Source organism: Psammomys obesus, unplaced genomic scaffold, assembly GCF_907164565.1.
Source record: "Psammomys obesus unplaced genomic scaffold, mPsaObe1.curated_primary_1811, whole genome shotgun sequence".
Lineage (NCBI taxonomy): Eukaryota > Metazoa > Chordata > Mammalia > Rodentia > Muridae > Psammomys > Psammomys obesus.
This window is the reverse complement of record NW_026585742.1, coordinates 12,008,074-12,032,605: the sequence shown is the minus strand read 5'-3', so window position 1 is coordinate 12,032,605 and position 24,532 is coordinate 12,008,074. Positions and strand designations below refer to the sequence as shown.

General features: G+C 38.5%; 1 protein-coding gene across 4 annotated transcripts in view; it reads right to left on the bottom strand.

The window, feature by feature from the left end:
- Window positions 1-321: 321 nt before the first annotated feature.
- Znf385d (zinc finger protein 385D) overlaps window positions 322-24,532 on the bottom strand; it is a 416,968-nt gene continuing 392,757 nt past the window's right edge. For all 4 annotated transcript variants that reach the window (XM_055599063.1, XM_055599064.1, XM_055599066.1 and 1 more), the window contains 3 exons: window positions 4,027-4,205; window positions 2,733-2,834; window positions 322-1,851 (listed from right to left, as the gene is read on the bottom strand). In XM_055599063.1, the coding sequence (XP_055455038.1) occupies window positions 1,618-1,851; window positions 2,733-2,834; window positions 4,027-4,205 (515 nt within the window). In that variant the 3' untranslated portion in view covers window positions 322-1,617. The remainder of the gene's footprint in view (window positions 1,852-2,732; window positions 2,835-4,026; window positions 4,206-24,532) is intronic.

The window sequence follows — 24,532 nt, the reverse complement described above, 5'->3', positions numbered from 1 at the left end:
ATCACAGAAGGATGATGTGTACATGTTTGTTCATCTTCTCTTATTGAAGGTCATTAATCTTGAATGCAATAATCTTTCTGCATCCAGCTCCACCATATCTATAGGGGCAAGCTAGCTTACTATAAGATAAAGCATATTGCTTTCATTACAAATCCACTTGTTACCAATTTAATTATAACATGTAACACCGAATGGTTATAGGATTATCTCATATAGATTTTCTTTTTATAAGTTATTTTCTTAATCTTTCTAACATATATACAATATACATACATTCATATATATATATATATTTATATACATACATATATATTCCCCTGATAAATCTTTTTTAAAGATAAAATGTCATTTCCTTTCAGCTTTGTGGTAAATATCAAAGCCCATTCTTATTTTACAATGCCACTGGAGAAATAATGGTCTAGGGGACCTTGCTAATACACTTTGTTTATGCCATATCATTAGTGTGCAGTGAACTCAGATTAATTTTTCTTGAAAGTACTAACAATTAAAAGTTTGTTAGAGATTTATGTCAAGTCAGTAGGAAAAAATAATAATAAACACAGCCATAGCTCATGCTTATGTCTGTCTTCATACATTCATTTTTAAAGCAAAACACTGTGATATGGACTACTGGAGTGACATAAAGGGATGTTGCAAATGACTAGTTTCTCTGCTTTTGAAGACCTGTGTTCATTTCACATCATCATCTTAGATTTTGAAGGCTCCTCATGTTTAGAATAAAACAGTTATATTCATTTCTTATTTTTTGCCCATGCACATGAGTTGATCAGTTTTCAGATACATTGCCGTTCTGAACACTTCACTAGCTCCAGCAATGCCTGTTTCCAGGTAGGAAACTAGTATTTACCGATGAAATGACTTTCAGGTGCTGTTCCACTTCTAAGCATACAAGAGAGGGGTGCTGATCATGGAGGCTTCCAAGATACCATCTGGTGTTTGTTTTTACATATTATAGATATGGAATAGCTGTTCATTCTACCTTTTTGCAATTCATTAAAACCTAATGGCATAGATTGAGACACAGCACTATTGTTTGACAAGACATCTATTGTATCTACTTTTGTTTGGATACATACCCAATAACTGCTGTCATAGCCAGAGGACCAGAAAGGGCATGACTATTCACAGTGTTTCTTTTGTTTTGTTGTTTTTCCTTTTATATATTATTATAATCTACAGAGTAAATTATTGTATATACATTGGAACCAGTTAATGCCCTTAAACAATGTACAATTGTTTCAGAAAGCAGGAAAGACAATGCAGGGGAAACAGTGCTCAAAAAGCACCTTCACAAAAACTCTGGAAGTTCTAGATACCACTATTAGTCAGTGCTGGAAATAACTTCTAAAACAGTGTTCAAGAAGAATGCTTTAATTTGGAGAAAATGGCACTCCTTCCCTCCCCTCCCCCTAGCCTGACCCCTATGCTTTTTTTTTTTTTTTTAATAATCTTTTCATTTTACTATCAAAAGTCCTGGCTCTTCAGACACATTTTAAACTATAAATAAACACTGCATAGTTCTCTTTTCTTTGATTATAGTTTCTCTCTCTCTCTTTTTTTTTAAATTATTGCAGTACAACACCTCCTGTTTAGAATTCAGTATGGAGCAAAGAGCACAGGAGTGTGGGTGGTCCGAATGGGTCCAGGAGCTGGCCTCAGAAGGGCTGGAGGAAGTGCAGAGGTCTGGAAGAGGGTGGCTGCTGGGGTAGTTCGAAGACTGAAGGGGGAATTCACTGCCACAGCAGCTGCAGCTGCTGCAGCTGCTAGTGGGTTTGAGAGAATTCTGGGAGCCAGTGGTTTTGAGGATTCTTTTGAAAATACTAATTTTACCTGCAAAGAAAAGAAATTGGAAAAATATCAAGAACAAAAGTTTTAGAGTTTGTAATTAGAGTCTAAAATGATAAGCCACAGCAGTGAGCAACTAAGTGCTGGTAAAAGAACAATTAAATTGGAAAGCATAGACGTATTTTTTCTGGGAAAGGCTGAAGATAACTACCAATAGACCACCAAGCATATTGAAGCACCATCCAAAGATGAACTCATAATTTTTCTGCATTTTAGTAGAAATTTATACCTCCACAGGAGGTCCTTGTCTGATGAAAAAACAGAGGGATGTTGTGCTAAACTTTATACACACAGCAACTGTCATGCAGCAAATATTTGTTAAACCTCCACGCTTTCTACTCTAGAAAGCATGTTTGATGTATTGGGGAGGGCGTTTTCTAGGACCTACTTTTCTTGGCATCTTCATGTCCTTTAATGTAGCATAATACAGTATGTAAGTCATACCCTTCAGATAGTGTTTTTCAAATAACAAAATTTGGAAGGTGCAAATGTTGCCTGCTATGTCTCTCAGATACATGAACTTAGTGTTGCATGAACAAGGACTTATTTATCTCTGACATCCTTTCTGAAAGTATTTGCTAATAGCAAGACAACTCAAAAGCTTGGCTTTTCTCCAGTTTTTGTGCTCAGGGACACATTTCATCTTGAACCAATAGATGAGCTTATGCTAAAGGTGGCAAACGCTGGAATAAATCATCTGGCTAAGGATTGTATTGATGAAGGGCAGACTGGACCTGAAACTCAACTGTTTCTATTTTTGTTAGTAGAATACAACACTTCAATTCAGTAACTGGCAACCTTCACCCCAAATACCTCTTAAGGAGATGTAAGATGACATAGAGATCACAAGCAACAATGTCACTCACCCCCAGTGGATGTGCTGCCTTCTGCAGTTTGTTGTAGGGGCTGTATTTAGGTTTGGGGGGCTTCCCAGCAGCTCGGTCTTTGTGCCTTCTACTGCTAATGTGCTGTTGAAAGCAATCAAAATGACAGCTTTAAAAACAACACACCTAAAACATTCTACATTAAAAACAAAACAAAAAAAACCCTGGATGATTATGCTGATTTCATGCAAGTTTTACAAAGACAAAAGGAAAAGAGAAGTGCACACTTCTATGTTTGGAAGCCTTTCACACAACTCATTTTAATATATTTTTAATAAAAAGAACAATTTTCTTTTCTCCTCTGCCTTTGTTTTATCACTACACATATCTTCTAAACTATATTTACAGGAGAAAAGATATCTGAAGAAATTTTATGTGCAAATAAACAAACATGTCCACACAAGCATGAATGTATTTCTATACCAATATTTATCCTCACATTCATGCAGCCAAATGTCAACCCCTTAAATTCTAAAAATAAGTAACTAAGGTGTAAAATATCATCTATATAAAAAATATAATACAATATGAAGGCTAAACCTTCAGCTGGAAATGTAGCACCACATTCTTTATAAGGCTATTTAGAATGCAAGTAAGTATCCATTGTGAATGAAGGAATTAGAAATATAATAAAATAAATGCATACAATGAAATAACATACAATTAAAGAACAGCACAGTATGCAATTACTGGTAACATGAAAATGCCTAAATAAGTCAAAATAGAACATTGTATATTGGTCTTAAAAAAAAAAAAACACTAACAGTTTTGAGTGGAAAACTCAGTAATGTTCTGATATCCCTTCTCTACTCAAAGTGCCCATACAAAAAAAGACAATTTGAATCAAGCGTTATTTATTAGCACTGTATATTTGTATTCTCTAAACAACTAAAATAAACACAAACTAAAATAAAAACAATAAATAAAAGATAACTGAGGATGTGAGTAAGTGGGTGGATATACTAAGAGGTAGATGAAAACGCAGTTTGATAGCCTGGTGAATGAAAGGTTTGTGAATGGATGTGTGGAACGATAGTTAGATGGGTGAGTGGATGAATGGATTGATGGGTGAGTGGATAAGTAGTTAGATGAACGGGTAGATAGATGAATGGTTATATGGATTTTTTTTTGTGGGTGGGTGAATGGGTGTATGGATGAGTTATGGATGGGTGGGTGGATGGATGGGTAAGTAGATGGGTGGGAAAGAAATATATAAAAAGAATGGGAACATACACAGACTGTTCACAGATTATCCCCTTTGGTTTTCTTATGATACCTGTTTGAGTTGTGTTTCTGAGTTGACATGCACATCACATATTTCACAGTGAAATGTTTTGTTTTGGAGCCCTGTGTTTCCCTTATTAACTGGTCCTTTGCCCTTCATTCCGGACCGAGGAAAGGCCTTGATAGTTCCACTTCCACTGCGTGCTTCTAGCATGGTTTTGTGCTTAGTACCTATGGGGAATATTTAGGAAAATAAAGAAAAATATCTTATTAATGCTAACATTCAAATGGAATGCTTACTTGAGGTTTTACTGACTTTCAGGACACAATAGATTGTAATAAGGAACTTCTGTTTTATAAGACAATATTAAACTATTGACTTTTTAAAATGCTGAATATCTCTACCCTGTCTGCATGGCCAGGAACCAGAGATTGTACAGCCCAGAGAAACAGAAGAGAACTAAGTAAAACAACAACAACAAAATCAAACCAATAAAATGATACCTAATGATATTATGCCATGCTCATAGATGGTGTCTTGTCCAGTCATTATCAGAGAGGCAGCAGGTGAGTGTGGGTGCAGAGATGCAAAGCCATACATTATGTGGAGAGATCATCTAAATTAGAGGTCTTTATCATGTCCCTCTTGGATATTGGAGAACTCTTTTAAGGGGTTGAAGGGGAAGATTGTAAGAGTCAGAGGGAATGGAGGACACCAGGAGAATATGGCCAACTGAATCAACTAAGCACAGCTCATATGGGTTCACAGAGACAGAAGCGCCAAGCACAGGGACAACATAAAACTGCAACATGTCTTCTGTATATATATTATGACTGTTAGCTTGGTGTTTTGTGATACTACTAAGAGTAAGAGCAGATGTGTCTCTGACTCTTTGTCATGCTCTTGTGACCTCTTTCCTCCTATTGGTTTGCCTTGCACCTCTTCCATATGAAGGATTTTGCCTTGTCTTATTTTATCCTGTTCTGTCCCGATTGGCTATTGCTCTTAAAGATCTGTTCTTTTCTGAAGAGGAAATGGTAAGAATTGATCTGAAGGAGAAGGAAGATGGTGGGAAACCAGGAGGAGTGGATAGAGGGGAAAGTATTGTTGGGATGTATTGTGTGAGAGAAGAATCTATTTTCAAAAGAAAAAAAAAATCTAACAAAATAAAGTTATGGTAGAAGTAGGAAAAAAAACAACAATGCTGAATATCACATATAAGTACTATAGGTAAGTAAAGCAATTAAATGGGAAACCTGGGGAAAATTCAATGGGAGTGACTTTGCCTCATTTACTATTGATGCTAATATGACATAAATGATAGCTGCTGAGGAGGGATGATCTGTTTGTTGAAGGTTCGGTTGGAGGTAATGTGTACTAATTGTAATCAGGTTAGGCATGGTGTGCTTACAGCAGTGCACTAATTAAATACACACCTTAATCAGAGCGCAAACAAGCTTTCTTGTCTCTATATTTTAGGCTCAAAGATAAGGAGTAATATTAATAGTAAGTATAACCTTAAAATTTTTATTTTAGAAGACAGAAGAGGATGTTAGATCCTCTAAAGCTAGAGTTGTAGCACCTCACATGGGTGCTGGGAACAGAATTTTGGTTCTCTGCAAGAACCATACACACTCTTCACAACTGAGCCATCACTTTAGCCTGCCAAATAAAACTGTGTTAGGATACTGATGGATTATAATTGCAAATGTAAAAAAGTAAATAAGAAGAGGGAACGTTATTTAATAACTATATAGACAAGCTGAAAAAATTGTGTTTTTAAGTACTAAAGCACTAAATCTATGGATTGTCTTACACAGTCTATGTAATTTTATTTAGCTGTCATTAACATTTGTTTTCTGGGATCATTATTGTTATATAAAGTTCACAGGGGCAATAATTTCCCCTTAAAAATTGCTTCAAATGTTCCACTTTTTTCTAGTCAATTTTTTGTTTGTTTGTTTGTTTCTCCACTTAATGATATGTTTTCATTATGGAAATTTCTTCTATTCTTCATGTTATTTTAAATTTTAAATTTCTTTCTAGTTGCATTTATGAGATTATTGGTCAGCTCTGAAAATATGGAAAAAGTGTTTCTGAGTCATATGTGCAGAACTATTGAATACTCGTGAGAAAACAATGTTGTGAGTATGATACAGATCACATCATGCTAAACAAGAGACAAATCCAGAAAAAAGCTTCATAGGCACATTTTCCTCATTCACAAAAATCATAGCTTCCCCAAGTCTAAGTAAAAATGTCCTTTCCTACAACTTAGTCCTTTCATGTTGACAGTGAGTATTCTTAGGGTAGAGCTATTAAAAATGCTCTGTACTAAAGAAGAAATTGGCATCTGGCAGGAGGGAAAGATAAAGAAAGGCTTGAGCCACAGGATGGTCTAACAATGGTGGCTGAAATGCTTCATTGCTTGTTTTGAGTGATCACCCTTGCATTGCAGGGAGTACAAATGCATTCCACCTCCTCTGAAGACAGAAGAGAATAAGGAACAGGAATGTCCTAGGGAGAAAGAGATATGTAGGTATGTAGATGGCTATCCGAACAGATAATTTTAACAGAAGTAACAGACAAAGTGGGAAACACTTAGAGGCCACCATGGTTAAGGAAGGTATATGAAAGCTGTTGGTCAATTCTCATTCTGATTTTCATAAGGGACCCTTTGTTTAGCTTTGTTTTAAATTATTTGTGAGTTGGAAATGGTAGCTAATATGTAGAACACACACACACACACACACACACACACACACACATATCCTAATAATATAGCAAAGCTGGTGTAACAGGAACCTCAACTAAATGCTAGACTCTTTGACTATGTTTTATTCTCAGACATAGACAGATTTTTTTGCAATGTGACCTTATGTACATAGTTACAAACTGTCAGTCATTATAAAATACTAATGTATTTTTTTATGAGATTTCAGAGTTCAAACAAGCTGTGAAGGTAGCTGTAGTTTCTTAAAATGTAGCTAAAGTTCAGGAAAAAAAATGTACATTTAATTTTAAGGCATTTATATCTTTAATAGAGAAATTTTTCATTAACAATATAAACATCATGGCTATTAAAAACTATCTTTATTAAATATTTACTGCATTTCAGAGGCTATGCTAAAATGTCTCCTTCTTACCATCAGCCTATAAAATGAGTGCTATTGTTATCACTTTAGAGACGACAAACAGGTGCTAAAAGGGCAGGCTACTTGCATGTGTTCATAAAGCAAACACCATTTGAAGTCATAGTAAACAGAAAACAGATTCCTAACTATGTTGCTGAATACTGATTAAGGACTTCTAAATCATTAGGACACAGTCATGTGCTAGTCTTTCTTCAGTACACCATTTTATGCAGCAATGTAGTTTATTGAAAACATGGGTTTTACTTCAAGTCTTTTGAACTTGTCCACCCTATGTTTTTCTCTACAATCCATGTCTTTCCCCTCTTAGCAGAACTTCAGCAATTCTGACATCTGGAAAAAGTGTGTCTCTGGCTAGTAACACTATCTTGAAGTCCGGCATTCTGTACACATCTTGCAAAACTGAGACCTGTTGCAAACCTGCATCTGCCCTTGACTTCTTTCCCTTCTGAGAAAAGAAACTACGGTAAGCCAGGTTGACACTGAAAATGGCCTCCATTTGAAGCTTCATTTTTATGTCATAAGCCTTTCAGAAATCCTGTTCATGTTTGATATTTGTTTAGTTTTGGATATCTTAGACAAGCAAAACACTGTCCAAAATGGGAAAGGGCTTGTCTTCCTTTTCATTCTCTATCATCTTTAGGAGATATTTCTTTTTGTCTTCTTCCTCCTCCTCTTTTCTTTCAATTCCTTTCTCTTCTTTCTCTAAGTCCTCTTCTTCAAACTCCTTACTCTTCTTTTACTTCTCCAACTGCTTCTCCTCCTCCTATTTCTATTCCTCTTTCTTCTGTGGTTCTGGGTTTTGAACTCACAGCCTCACATTTACCAGGTTACACACCCTCCTATAGGGTTCTTTCCCAGGCCTATCCTTTCTTCTTATGTTTTGCAAGTTAGGTGCTAGCTTAAAAGAAAGGTGAAGAAAAAGAGAAATTAAATATCTAATCAATGAATAAATCTATAGTTGTAAATAATTTCTTTAAAAAAAGAAATCAAACATGGTTCTAACAAATAGAATTGATCAAAAATGTGAAACATGTTTTTTATGTTTCAGTCTTTTATTTTCCATTTGGGAGCATGTGTCTTAAGGGGGATCACATGAGTCATGGCAAACTACAGTAGTCAGAGGACAATTTTGTGGAGTCAGTTCTTTCCTCTCACCCTTAGATTGGGAATGAAATCAGACTACCAGGCTGATATGGCATGATCTTTATCTTACCTAATGAGCCATTTCGAATTCCTTATTTATATGTGAATTTTTAAAAAATGAAAACCCGGAGAGGACAAGATGATGGCGCCAGGAGAACACTGCGTCTGAGGAGCAGGACAACATTTCCCATACAGCAACAAAGAGATTGAACTCTGGGCCCTAAAACAACAGCGATCCTGTTTGTTTCCCAGGTAAGAGGAAACCCCCATGGCGAGGGAATCAGTAGGGTCCACTCTCAGGTCCCCTAGCCAGAACCCAGAAGAGATCCCGGGTCCCGAAGGCACTAGGTCACCAGACCAGAGCCACATGCCTGCGTGTCCTGATCACTTTCGCAGGCTGATCGGTGGACACAAAACACCAGAGACTGAGAGTCCCTGTCGCAAGAGAACTCCAAGGGAAGGAAGGAAATGGTACTGACTTGGGTCACCCAGTCTTTCCCTAGAAAAAGTCTCTCAGATGGGCAGGTATGAGCCGACATCACTGAATTGGCCTCCAGCCACAAGCACAGACAGCTGCTGCTTGCCAGCTCTCCAGTTGTATGCCCCAGGGCAGCAGAGACTGGGAGTCACTGTCTGGAGAAATCTCACAAGGAACGAAGCAAAGGGGATGTATTTTGGCCACCCAGTATATCCCTGGAAAAGGTCCCGCAGATCGGCCCAACCCAGGGACCTGCTGTGCACCAGATGGCCTGCTGTTGCCAGTAGAGCAGTACCCACCCGCCACAGATTACCACTTGAGTACTGGGACATAGACCTACAAAACCTACATACCCCAACACAGACCTACAAAAGCCCAGAATTCCTGAGATCAACCCCCAGATATTGCTCCAAGGGGCAACCATTTATCCCTAACAAAACTGACCAAATCACCAGACACACAGGATACAGCAGCAGATCACTAAATCTACAGCAAAAAACCCAGAAGCAGGGCAGATGTCTTCAGAACTTCCCCAGGCGAGAGGAGAACCCTCTCGACTAACAAGGATCACAGTTACCACTCAGGTCTCTATCCCTGAGTGAGCAGCGGCAACTGCTGAAAAACACCAGCCATCCAGTAACTATACCCAAAAAGCTGAGAAGGCTTCCTTCAGGAAAAAAAAAACAAAACAACAACAACAAAAAAAACATCTTCCTGCCAAGGGGATTTTCTCCACCACAAGATCTCCAGGAACCACCAGAAACTAACCCCAAACACCTAAGATATCCCACTGGGTAGAGGCCAGCATAAAAGCTCAACCAACAAAAGACAGAGCAATATGGCATCTCAGAACCAAGTTATCCAGGAGCAAGTAGCCCTGGACACCCCAGGATAACTGAAATCTAAGAAGATGACCTAACAACTAGGCCCATGAAGAGGATAACAGAAGAAACAAATAAAATACATAAAGACCTAGAGGAAGATAAACTCAAACAGATTATGGTTATCCATAAAGAAATACAGAAAGTTGCAGCCAAACAGTGTGTGGCCTTTAGAGAGTAAATGCTTATCATTCAATGAAAAAAAAAAAAACAGGATTGTTCAAACAAACACCTGAAAGAATTTATAGAAAAACAGGAAAATACAGTCAGACAGGTGAAGGAAATCAACAAAACGGCTCAAGATCTGAAGATAGAATTGACAAAAACTAAAGAGAACACAAATGCAGGAAATTGTGGAGAGAAAGAACTTAGAGAAGAAAACAGGAACTACAGAGGTTAGCATAACTAATAGACTACAAGAGATGGAAGAAAGAATCTCAGGTGTGGAAGATACAATGGAAGAAATCGATGTACCTGTCAAAGAAAATGTTAAATCTAAAAAATTCCTGACACAGACTGTCCAAGATATTCAAGACAACATAAAAAGACAAAACCTAAGAATAATAGGTATAGAGGAAAAAGAAGATCCCCTGCTCCAAGGCCCAGAAAATATTTTCAACAAAATCATTGAAGAAAATTTCCTAAAGGAGAGGCCAATAAGAATACAAGAGGCCTACAGAACACCCAATAAATTAGACCAGAAAAGAAAATCCTCCCGCCACATAATAATCAAAACCGTAAGTATACAGAACAACAACGACAACAAAAATACTAAAAGCTGCAAGGGAAAAAGGCCAAGTAACAAACAACGGCAAACCCATTAGAATCATACCTGACTTTTCAACAGAGACTATGAAAGCCAGACGGGCCTGGACAGATATCATGCAGACCCTAAGAGAACACAGATGTCAGCGCAGGCTACTATACCCTGCAAAACTCTCAGTCCTCATAGACGGAGAAAACAAGATATTCAATGAAAAAAAAAAATTTCAACAATACCTACACAAAAATCCAGCATTACAGAAGACACTAGAAGGGAAAGTACAACCCAAGAAAACTAGCTACTTTCAAGAAAAAACAGGAAATAATTAACCTCACCACAGTAAAATAAAAAGCAACCAAGCACACAACTTTATGACCACAGCCAACATCAAAATCAAAGGATCTAACAGCCACTGGTCATTAATCTTTCTCAAGATCAATGGACTCCACTCTCTAATAAAAAGACACAGACTAACAGAATGGATACGTAAACAAAACCCAGCAATCTGTTGCATACAAGGCACAAAGGCACCTAAGGCACAAAAATAGACATTACCTGAGGGTAAAGTGTTGGAAGACGACTTTCCAAGCAAATGTACCCAAGAAACAAGCAGGAGTAGCCATTCTAATATCTGATAAAATAGACTTTCAAGCAAAATTAATAAAAAGAGATGGGGAAGGACACTTCATACTCAAGGAAAAATTCCATCAGGAAGACATCACAGTCTTGAACATCTATACCCCAAATACAAGGGCACCCCCATTTGTAAAAGAAACATTGATTAAACTTACCACACATAGATCAACACACATTAAGAGTGGGAGATTTCAACACCCCACTCTCAACAAAGGAAAGGTCAATAAAACAGAAATTAAACAAAGAAACAATGTTTCTGATAGAGGTCATGAATCAAATGGACCTAACAGATATTACAGAACTTTACACCAAAACACAAAAGAATTTACCTTCTTCTCAGCACCTCATGGAACCTTCTCCAAAATAGACAACATAGTTGGGCACAAAGAGATCCTCAACAGATACAAGAAGATTGAAATAATCCCTTGTATCCTTTCTGATCACCATGGAATAAAGCTGGACTTCAACAACAACAGAAATAGCAAAAAGCCTACACATACATGGAAACTGAACAACTTGCTACTAAACGATATCTGGGTCAGAGAGGAAATAAAGAAAGACATTAAAGACTTCCTAGGACTCAGTGAAAATGAAGACACAACATACCCAAACTTGTGGGACACAATGAAAGCAGTGCTAAGAGGAAAGTTCATAGCACTAAATGCCTTCAAGAAGAAATTCGAGACAGCTCATTCAAGCAACTTAATGGCTCACTTAAAAACCCTTCAAAAAGAAGAAGCAAACACACCAAAAAGGTGTAGAAATAATCAAAATAATCAAACTCAGGGCTGAAATCAATCAATTAGAAACAAATAAAACAATTCAAAGAATCAATGAAACCAAGAGCTGGTTGTTTGAGAAAATCAACAAGATTGACAAACCCTTAGCTAAGCCTAACTAAAAGAGACACCATCCAAATCAACAAAATCAGAAATGAAAAGGGGGACATAACTACAGACACTGAGGAAATCCAAGCAATCATTAGGACATACTTCAATAGTCTATATGCCACAAAATTTGAAAATCTAAATGAAATGGACAATTTTCTTTATCGATTCGACTTACCAAAGCTGAATCAGGACCAAGTAAATAAATTAAATAGTTCTATATCTCCCAAGGAAATAGAAGTGGTCATCTAAAGTCTCCCATCCAATAAAAGCCCAGGACCAGATGGTTTCAGCCCAGAATTCTACCAGACCTTCAAAGAAGAGCTAACTCCAATTCTCTTCAAACTATTCCACAAAATAGAAACAGAAGGAACACTACCAAACTCATTCTATGAAGCCACAGTCACCTTGGTACCTAAACCTCACAAAGACCCAACAAAGAAAGAGAATTTAAGGCCAATCTCCCTTATGAATATTGATGCAAATATACTCAACAAAATACTTGCAAACCGAGTCTGAGAACACATCAAAGATATCATCCACTATGACCAAGTAGCCTTCATCCCAGGCATGCAGGAGTGGTTCAATATACAGAAATCTGTCAATGTGATCCACCATATTAACAAACTGAAAGAAAAAAAAAACCACATGATAATCATCCTAGATGCCAAAAAAGCATTTGACAAAATCCAATATCCATTCATGTTTAAAGTGTTGGAGAGATCAGGGATACAAGGCACATATCTAAACATAGTAAAGACGATATACAGCAAACCTATAGCAAACATCAAACTGAATGGAGAGAAACTTAAAGCAATCCCACTAAAATCAAGGACAAGACAAGGCTGCCCCCTGTCTCCATAACTCTTCAACATAGTTCTGGAAGTCCTTGCTTGAGCAATAAGACAGTTGAAGGAGATCAAGGGGATACAGATGGGAAAGGAAGAAGTCAAATTATCACTATTTGCAAATGATATGAAAGTATACATGAGAGACCCCAAAAATTCTACCAGGGAACTCCTAAAGCTGATAAACACCTTCAGCAAAGTGGACAGATACAAAATTAACTAAAAAAAAGTCAGTAACACTACTGTATACAAAAGACAAAAGGGCTGAGAAAGAAATTAGGGAAACAACACCCTTCACAATAGCCACAAATGACATGAAGTATCTTGGTGTAACCCTAACCAAGCAAGTCAAAGACTTGTATGAAAAAAAGATTTCAAGTCTCTGAAGAAAGAATTAGAAGAAGATATCAGAAGATGAAATGAACTCCCATGCTCCTGGCATGGCAGGATTAACATAGTAAAAATGGCCATCTTACCAAAAGCAATCTACAGATTCAATGCAATTCCCATCAAATTACCAACACAATTCTTTACAGACATGGAAAGAAAAATTCTCAACTTCATACAGAATAACAAGAAACCCACAATTGCTAAGACAATCCTCTACAATAAAAGATCTTCTGGAGGTATTTCCATCCCTGATATTAAGCTGTACTATAGAGCAACAGTAATAAAAGCAGCATGGCACTGGCATAGAAACAGAATGGTGGATCAATGGAACCGAACAGAGGACCCAGAAATAAACCCACACACTTATGGACACCTAATCTTTGACAAAGATGCCAAAACCATACAATGAAGAAAAGATAGCATCTTCAACAAATGGTGCTGGTCTAACTGGATATCTACATGTAGAAAAATGAAAATAGATCCATACTTATCACCCTGCACAGAACTGCAGACAAAGTGGATCAAAGACCTCAACATAAAACCAGAGAATCTAAATTGATTAGGAAAAAAGTGGGAAATACCCTTGAACTCTTTGGCATAGGAGACAACTTCCTGAACAGAACACCAATAGCACAAGCTCTAAGAGCAACAACCAATAAATGGGACCTCATGAAACTGAAAAGCTTCTGTAAAGCAAAGTACACCGTTATCAAAACAAAATGACTGCCTACAGATTGGGAAAAAAATCTTCACCAAACCTTTATCTGACAGAGGGCTAATATCCAGTATATATAAAGAACTAAAGAAGCTGAAAAGCAGCAAACCAAGTATCCAATTAATAAATGGGGAACAGAGCTAAACAGAGCACTCTCTGTAGAGGAGTATCCAATGGCAGAGAAACAGTTACAGAAATGCTCAACCTCATTAGCCATTAGGGAAATGTAAAACAAAACGACCCTGAGATTTCACCTTACATCCATCAGAATGACCAAGATGAAAAACTGAAGTGACAACACATGCTGGAGAGGTTGTGGAGAAAGGGGAACCCTCGTCCACTGCTGTTGGAAATGCAAACTTGCACAACCACTCTGGAAATCAATTTGGCACTTTCTCAGACAAGTAGGAACAGTGCTTCCTCAAGATCCAGCCATACCACTCCTAGGCATATATCCAAAAGGGGCTCAAGTAAACAATAAGGACTTTTGCTCAACCGTGTTTGTAGCAGCTTTATTTGTAATAGCCAGAAGGTGGAAACAGCCCAGATGCCCCTCAACTGAAGAATGGATGCAGAAATTGTGGTACATCTACACAATGGAGTATTACTCTGCAATGAAAAATAAGGAAATCATGAAATTTGCAGGGAAATGTAATGACCTGGAAAAGATCCTCCTGAGTGAGCTGTCCCAGAAGCAGAAAGACACACACAGTATATATTCACTCATATAGACCTATAACTTAGGATAAACCTACTAAAACCTGTACATCTAAAGAAACTAATCAAGAGAGAGGACCCTGACTAAAATGCTCAATCCCCATCTCTAAAGGCAAAGAGGATGGACATCAGAAGAAGAAGAATACAGGAAACAACCTAGCAACCTTCCACAGAGGGCCTCTGAAAGGCTCTACCCTGCAGACTATCAAAGCGGAGACTTATGGCCAACTGTTGGGCAGAGTGCAGGTAATCTTATGTACGATTTGGGAAATTGTAAGATCTGGAGAGGGCAGTAACCCCACAAGGAGACCAACAGAACCAGAAAATTTGAACACAGGGGTCTTCCTAGAGACTCATATTCCAACCAAGTACCAGGTACAGAGATAACCTAGAACCCCTGCACAAATGTAGTCCATGGCAGCTTAGTGTCCAAGTGGGTGCCATAGTAATGGGAAGAGAGACTTCCTCTGACATAATCTGATTGGCCTGTTCTTTGATCACCTCCCCCTGATGGGAGAACATTCTTACTAGGCTACAGGAGATGACAATTCAGCCACTCCTGATGTGATCTGATAGACTAAGATCAGAACGAAGGAGAGGAGGTTCTCCCCTATCAGTGGACTTGGGGAGGGGTATGCGTGAAGAAGGGGATGGAGGATGGGACCAGGCGGGGAGGTTGTAGGGGCTCATGGGGGGGGATACAAAGTGAATAAACTGTAATTAATAAAAATAAATAAATTAAAAAAAGAAAACCCATTTAAATTGATAGTGCATGAAATTGTTATGAAATTACATATTCTTTTAGAAATGCATATGATATTTAATGACAGCACATTGGATAATCAGTTATCCAATACTAAGGATTAGAGTTACTCTTTTCCTCCTTATATAATTATTCTATAATAAGCATTATGCTCAATAAACTTTTGATTACAAACCTGATACTTTCTTCAGTAAGGTTTTTTTTTTTGTTTTGTTTTGTTTTGTAAGAGGTATCGTAAAAACAAAGAATCTGAGTATTTTTAAGTACCTTGATCAAAACTTTGATCAATGACTAAGGTAATTCATAGGGAAAAATCTATCTTGTTACAATCTATTTTGGTATAGTATATAATTTTCCCATTTAAAAATAATTTCAATACCTTAAATATAATTGTTCAATGCTCCTTTAGACTCCTATGTTTAACCCCATGTAACTATAATATGTCATCTAGCTGCCTTCTTACTCACAAGTTCATTGATCTCTCCTATGGGTAAGCATTAGTTCACTGGCTTAAAGTAATCCACATAAACAACACAGTGCAAGATGATTTTTTTTAATGTGGTTAGTTATGCTGTTCATTATGTTCTGTGTGCTTCATAAGAAAAATACTTAAACCAGCATACCTCAAATAATATTGACCATCATTAAAACTATGTACTATGCTTTAAGACCTTTAACTATAAAATTAACCTATTGTCATCCCAGACTCCTTTTATTGAATGCATCTTCCATGTCAATTGTTTTTGAATTTCATCTCAGGAAAAGACAAAATACCACATCCACAAACATTACACATTTAGAATGGTATATATGGTGTCAGAAGGCCAACCAATGTCATATGTGATTTGTACAGTGTCATATGTAGTACTTAAGTTAGTTTTCCAGTTTTACCGGGAACAAACACAAGCTCCAATTTGGTAAGAGTAGAGACAAGACAAAATCAATGTGTCCAAGGGAGAGCAGGAGAATGTTTTCTTTACACCAGAAAGGCCCTAGCAGGACAAAAGACAGCTAGGGAGAAGCCAGGATATAATACAACATATATAATAAGCCAATAGTCCAAGAAACCTTGGAAATCTCTGTATAGGCTGAAAGTCCCAGTGGTCAGATGTGATAAGAAGGAAAACATGTAGACAGGGAATTCTTATAAGCCAATAAGCGGACAAACAACAGACATCCAAAAGATTCTGTACTCAGAATATCTTAGAACTCTGACCATGGGAAATATTGCAGAATTTTCCCATCAAAAATCCTGTTACTGCCTTAACACACTAAGAACAGGCCCCATACAAATAAGACATGACACCATCCTTTCATATTCCTTCTTCAATAGAGTTACCTCAAGAATAAATAGACAACATCACATTTACATAGAGAGGTGATAAAGTTTTTTTGTTGTTGTTGTTTTGTTTTTTACTTTTTACTTTTTACAGAATCTAGGGTGGTCTGAATATGAATGGACCCTACAGGATCATATACTGGAATACTTGATCACTAAGGAGTGGTCTTACTTGAAAGGGATTAGGAAATGTGACCTTGTTGGAGGAACTATGTCACTGGGGGTAGGCTTTGGGCTTTCAAAAATACTTCTCTCTCTCTTCCTGCAGCCTGGGGATTCAGATATAGAAGTCTCAGCCACTCTGTCTGGATACATACTCCCATGCCACCAGCCATGATAATAACGGACTAATCCTCTGAAACTGTAAGACCAAACAAATTAAATATATTTTTTATAAGAGTGCCACAGTTATGGTGTCCCTTCACAGCAACAGAACACTGGCAGAGACAACTAGTTCAACTTGTTTTTTATTTATTTCTTATTTTAAAATTGTTTTTCAGACAATATCTCATTATATAAAATAGCCCTAGGTAGCATTGAACTTACGGTTCCATTGCATCAGCCCCCTAAATACTAAGACTGCAGGCATATACCACTTCATCAGGGGTCTCTTTAATTTGTGCGAGGCAGTCATAGATAAATCATAGATATTTTATACCAAATTCCAAGAATTCAAAAGGTTCATATGTCATTGTAAAGCTCCATGCTTTTAGTAGAAACACACTGCTATGGGTAAATTATCAGCAATGCTCTGAGTCAATGACCTCATTAGAGGAACCATCACCACTTTGCACATGAGGCCACATTTAGCAATAATTGCCATGTAATTACAGAGCAAGAAAATATTTGTTGTCATAGCTCTGAAGTCACTTCTTCTATTTAGTAACCAGTAGGAGGTCGACAAATATGACATAGCAAAATCTTAAACATTCACAGGAATGTAAAAGCTCTTTTTACCAAGTAAGTCAATGTAATCATTCACCACACAGTCCTGCAGACACATGTCTAAAGTATAGTGCTGGTATTTTGTGTAATAGAACTGTCTGCAGTGGTAAAGACTGCCAAGATTGCACATATCCAAGACGAAAAACAGACCTATTTGTCATGTGGTATTTTAGCAGTTGAGGCATGAGATGCTAAACTTGAAAATAATTTAAATAACATGAAGTAGTGATGTGCATTTGAGAGTTACTTCACAGGCAGGTAGAACAAGGAGGAGGTTGCACAAGTCAGCTTTCCCTCACTGCAGTGTCATAACTCTAGCAGTTTATGGTTTGTGAGAGTCCAGTCTTTGGGGGCTTTTGAGACTAAGCACTTCGTGCCAGGGCAAGTTAGTGGAGTATCTATTTCATAGCCAGGAAAGGTCAGAAAAGAAAGAAGACAGATTCCCACAACTTCCTTCATGAAGTTACTCCCTTCAATTAGGCTCTACCCCCACCTTTTCTCCCAGTTCAATATTTTAAAATATTCTTGGAGAATTTTGTACAATATATTTCGATCCTGGTCACCACCCTCTACTTTTTGACTCCTCTTGGATATCAGTCCAACATCCTCCTCCCAACCTCATGTCCTCTTTTTTTTTTTTTTTTTTTTTTTTTTTTTTTCCCTTTTTTCCTTTTTTTTTTTTTTTTTTTTTTTTTTTTTTTTACTTAAGTAACCTATTGATTCTAGTGAGTGATGCCCATATATCCAGGGGTAAGGTAGACCCAACCAATGACTGTTTCTACTAATTTTCAAACTACTACACTGGGAACAACGCCTTTAACACATGAGACTCTGGAAATTTAGGGAGGCATAAGAGTGTAGTGTATGTGTGTGTGTTTTCTTGTGTTCATGTTTATGTGAACTATGTGTATTGATATTCCCAGGTCCTCTGTAACAACAGTGTGTGCTCTAAAGGACTGAGCCATTTCTCTCTGTTTATATATAGTCCAATTCTAACTGTAAAGCAAGGAGTTTCAATAATTAAAAAGCTGTGAACTCTTGACCATCATTGAATAGCTGAAGTTAGTTTTTCACATGAGTTAAGTCTGCACACATTCTTCTCCTGTGAGGGCATTTTGAAAAAGAAACTCCATCTTAAGGGTAAATGACCTGGGCATGAACTCCAGTTCCAAAAAAAAATGGAGAAAACCCCACAAGATGTCCTTTAGCCACTCACCTCTGATAATATTTAACCATCATCCCTAGCAATGACTAATAATTAAATACCTGGAGATTACCTCATAACCCAGATGTACTTTTCAATAGATTGAGTAAACAATTGTAGTTTGGCTCACAGGACACAATCAATCGGTTATAAACACCCAATATTTGCTAAATGTCAGTCAATCATGGAAATGCAAAGCTGAAACTCCCCAAACTTTGCTGTAACCTGAATAAAAACCCTGCTTATTTGGAGTTGGGGCTCTGAATCCTGTTGTACTTTGTCTGTAAAGGCTGTGACAAGCTCTTGCTCAAGCTTGACTCAAACAACCCTCATTTGCATCAAAATCAGCTCCTTGATGGTCTTTTGGAGTCTCAGAGATCTGGGTACAACAGTCCTGTACTAGCCTGGGGCTTCTGAAAGGCAGAGGCCAGGTCTTGCTCATAGCTATGTCACTAGTATCTGATTCACATTAGATGATTAATGAGCATTAGTTGATTTAGTGCTTTTTTTTTTAACATCCTCCTTTATTTGGGGGTGTTTAGGCCTCTACCTCCCTTCCACCAAGCCCCCCCCTTAAGTAGAAGAGAGAAAAGGTTAGTGGATAGAGGGGTCCAGGGCCCTTTACTTCTCCAGCTAGTTGGGGTCAAGGGGTTCTTTTAGGGCTATATTCAAATCCCGTCAACCATAGGTGCAGCTAGCAATCTCCTCCATGCCGCTATGCCCCAAGTATTTCCTTCAGTCTGTCTGCTCCAAACTGCCACACTGTCTCTGGTTTCTGATCTTTCCAAACTGTTACAGCCATGTGCCAACGCCAAACATCACCATATGTACCTCCTCTTCTCTTTCTCAGCTCTCTTATTTATACTCCCAGAGTTCTAGACCACACCCCTCTCCATGCCACACATGAAAGGCCATTGCCAGCTGGCAAGAGCCACACTCCGCATGAGACAATTAACATGTGTGGATAAACTATAGGTCAACTAGTATCTCAACCTCTGAGCCTCCAAAGGTCCTGAGTTCAATTCCCAGCAAACACATGGTGGCACATAACCATCTGCATGCATTCAGGCACACACACAGGCAAAATACTATCTACGTAATAAATAAATAAATCTTTAAGAAAACAAACAAACAAAAGGAAACTACAGTACAACTAAAATCCCACACTTGGGATTAAAACAAAAACATGTTTACATCATATAACTGAGTTTACAAAGACACCAAAATTTCCATTACAAGTTAAGGCATTAGACATTAATTTACATCAACCCGAAAGTATGATTTTTTTCATCTCCAAAGAGTTCAGCTTTCAGACTGTTGATGGAAGAATGATAGGTCTCTCTTTGCCTCAGTGTTCACAGCAATAAATGAGTGTTCTATTTATAGTATGTCCCATTTTATGGATTCCTATCATTATTCCACATGTCCAATAACTTTTACACAAAATTTTTGTTCTCTTCTTTTAGTTTAATTTTGTTAAAATATAAAGAGAAATGTCTGAGCACTTTAAGAAATACTAAATTTTTCATGTATCTCAAAACTTTGTAAAAATATCACTGCTCATTGACAGTGATATATTCTGTGAATCAAAACCTGTGAAGGCTACAACAATCTTAGCCTTGGGTTAGCAAAACTGGAGTCAATGCTTTATGTAATTACCAGACAATTCTGCCCAAATTAGTCATTAGCTTGGATGATAAATCATTTGAAAGGTTTCCTTTCTCAATTATGTAGAGGAAAACAAAATCAAAATTCGTGGAAGAACTAGGATGTTCAGAGAACTGTCTTTTTTTAAAGGCATCTTTCAGAAAGTCAATGTCTGTCACATATCAGTCTAAATGGGCTTTCTGCTCACTTGGAAGAACTGGGTACCCTTGGGGCTTTCTTTCAAATTCTTTGTATGGCCTTGTAGGTTTTCTAATGGGCTTTACAGAGTTTCTAAACATGTAATGTCTGCTTTAATCCTGTTTTCAATGGCATACAATACAAATCAAGTGTGGTGTCAGATGATGACACCTTTGCAAAAGGTATGAAGAGAAGCAACTGAAAACGCTTCAACAATACATGCTAACTGCTGTGCTTGTACTCATCTCACAATACCTGACTCTTAAAAAAGTGCCACACGAGAAAGACACACATGGTATATACTCTCTCATATAGACATATAGGATAAACCTACTGAAAGAATCAGACTAACTTTGTAACCTATGTTTCTTTTAATTACCTTATAACTTATATTTGCAAGTTTTAGGCCCATGTTAATTAAAGCCTCTTAGTGCTTCTCCAGAGAACCGAGGAATGTAAAAGTTCCTGACATTAGCCGTCTGTGAGGGCAGAGATAAGAAAGAGAACAAGCAGAGATCTCTACTAAATGGAGAAAAAAATCACCAGCTGGCACTAGTGAGATGGGCTTTGTTTGGAAACTGGGCCAAATGGCCCCAATCCTTTTCCTGACCTTCAATCCAAAGCCTGTAACACCCACTCCTCAGAACAGACATGGGATGAGTTAATCACCCTCCCACATTTAACTGTGGATGGCAGGAAATTCCAAACTGACTTGACGATCAGATATTTACGACAGGGCTGACTGGACCTAAGGGTGACCAGAACTGACCAATTATTTTAAAAGTTAAACACTTCATCCAACCCTAAATTGCCAAGAAGGCAACCCCAGGAGATTCCTGCCTTGTGTCTTTTAAAAACCCAAGGTCTTTGTCTCCCTGTGCCACTCCTAGCTGACCAGCAGGGGTGACCCCATTGCGCAATGGTCAAGAAGAGTCTCTTGCATTTTTGCATCGATGGATGATTAGTTTCCTGAGTTCTCTTCATACCTTCTTATATTTAGGTTCTTTCTGGGCCTAACACTACTAAAATCTGTACATCTAAATAAACTAATCAAGAGGGGGGACTCTGGCTAAAATGCTCAATCCCCATCCCGAAAGGCAAAAAGGATGGACATCAGAAGAAGAAAAAAACAGGAAACAAGTTAGGAACCTGCCACAGAGGGCCTCTGAAAGGCTCTGCCCTGCAGACTATCAAAGCGGAGACTTGTGGCCAACTGTTGGGCAGAGTGCAGGGAATCTTATGAAAGACTTGGGAAACAGTAAGATCTGGAAAGGACAGGAGCTCCACAAGGAGAGCAACAGAACCAAAAAATTTGAACACAGGTGTCTTTCCAGAGACTCGTACTTCAACCAAGTAGCATGCATTGAGATAACCTAGAACCCCAGATGTAGCCCATGGCATCTCAGTGTCCAAGTGGGTTCCATAGTAATGGGAAGAGGGACTGCCTCTGACATGAACTGATTGGCTTGCTCTTTGATCACCTCCCCCTGAGGGGGGAGTAGCCTTACCAGGCCACAGAAGATGACAATGCAGCCACTCCTGATGAGATCTGCTAGACTAAGATCAGAAGGAAGGAGAGGAAGACCTCCCCTATCAGTGGACTTGGGGAGGGGCATGCGTGAAGAAGGGGGAGGGAAGGTGGGATTAAGAGGGGAGGAGGGCGGGGTTTATGGGGGGATACAAAGTGAATAAATTTAATTAATAAAATTAATAAAATTTTATTAATTAATTAATAAAAAATATTTTAAAAAGTGCCACATGATCCTATAACACCATTAAGGACTGAGAGATATATGTGAGAAATATGTTTCAGAGGAGACAGTTTCTCAGCTGATAATATCATAATAAGACTCTTTATTTGATGGTAAATGTTAAATTACTTCTAGTTCATTCTACTGGGCTGCATTATTGACAGTATCTGATAAAAACCTTTGCTTGTATCAGTTGTTTGGATTAGGAATTCATTTCTAAGTGTTAGAGATGAATTAGTAACCATTCTAAATGATCATAACTTTTTTCTTGCTGTCCATAGCTGCAGAGTTAATACTCAGTATTGTAGATGCTATTGTGACTTATATATATAGTGAGGAACACAGATAATTATTATTTGGAAAAAGACGAAACATCCTCGGTCCCTACAGCTTGGCTGCTTCTGACGAAAGCTGATTTTTAAACCTACACCTTGTTCTAGAAGAAAGATTAGGAGTTCTTCAGCATTAAAAAGGGGCAGTAAAGAGAAGCAGGATGAGTAAGGCTTTCTCTTGAGTACATAAAAAAAATTAGAAGAAAAACAAACACATCATTAAATGAGCTAGCAATCTGCAATGAAGTAGCACTGTAAGCCTGCAGCTCTAAGACTATCAGTGAATAACCATGCACAATCCTCCTGGCCTAACTTTGAAACAGTGGATGAGGTTACTAGGGGAGAATGTAGAAGTGACCTTCATCCCACACTATATTAAGGTGTGTCTCTGTACATTCCTTTTTTGATTGCTGTCCCAGAAGGGTGCTAAATGCTAACAGATTCTAGTATTGTCATTGTTATTGAGGAATATGCTGTCTCAAGGTTGTAAAAACTTACTCTCCAGTTATCTCTGATAGTCAAATCCATGAGGAGGGGGTCACCATAGAGGTGTTGCCTTGGGGAAAAAGATGGATTTACATTAGCCAGGGAGAGACAAGAAGACAGGTAATAGGTACATGGCTGGGAGGTAGTCAGGCTACCAGAGTCAATTTAGAATAAATCAATTTTGGGGAGTCCAAGATGGTGGCGAATAGTGCACACCTTATCTGAAGTGCACAGGATCCAAAACAACAAATTGCTGAGTAGTGGGGCAGCTGAAGCCAGGTTTCCTGGGCAAGAGGGGTTAACCAGTGAGCTGGGCCAGTTTGGACCAAGTCACCTGTGGATGTCTCTAGGGCCTGAGACCACTCCTCCATTTACCCTTGCCTCAAGCATGGGCCTTCCTATTTGATGGAGGCAGCAGACAATGCCCTCTGCCCCAAGCACTGCCCTCCCAAGTTCGGTGACCTAGGAGGTAGAGAAGGCAGCAGCTGTATGAGCCTTCTATGTCTGCAGCTATGACAGGCAGCAGCTGCCCCAGGTAGGATCTCCATGCTCAGTGACTGAGACAGAGAAGGCTGCCTCAAGTATGGGTCTTCCTGCCTGGTGGCCAAACAAGTAGAGAATCTGAGAGTAGAGAACAGGAGGAACCCCTGTGTTTTCTGATTATGCCTGCTAGCAAGTGAGTGTTCCTTCAAGTGAGTGCATGCAGAGTCCCAGATCCAGAATCTGTTTTCACTAGCAGCCAGACATTGGATCCTTCCCACCCACACCCCCACTGTGGGCAACATAGAGATCTTGAAGAAAGCTTTTCCAACATTGAAGCCCCTATTCTGTGGGTTTCCCAGTGGAATCCAGGCAAACAATTCCTGAAGCCAAGACAGATCTGAATACCGGGAGGACAAAACAAAAGGCCTATAGGTCACTGAGGCATTCAGGGAACCTATGTATGCACATTTTGTGCCCTCAAAAGGTGCCAGCAACTCCACTTATGCTTAAGCTCCACCTTTCCAGGCATCTACATGCTCAAGCACCTTGTCCTTCAAGGCATGCTTACACGCACACCCCTGCTCTTGCACACATGAGCCTGCGACCTTCCTCCCTTAGCTACAGCTGAAACACCAACATCGACTCTTGAACTGGTGGACTTCTCTCATCTTCCTGAGGAATACCCCAGACACCAGAGACAGACTGACCCAGTCTGAAATACAGACTCCAGGAACAAAGAGCAAAGATTACAGATAAGCAGATGGCTAGAGGTTAGCATAAGAACACTTCCAACAAA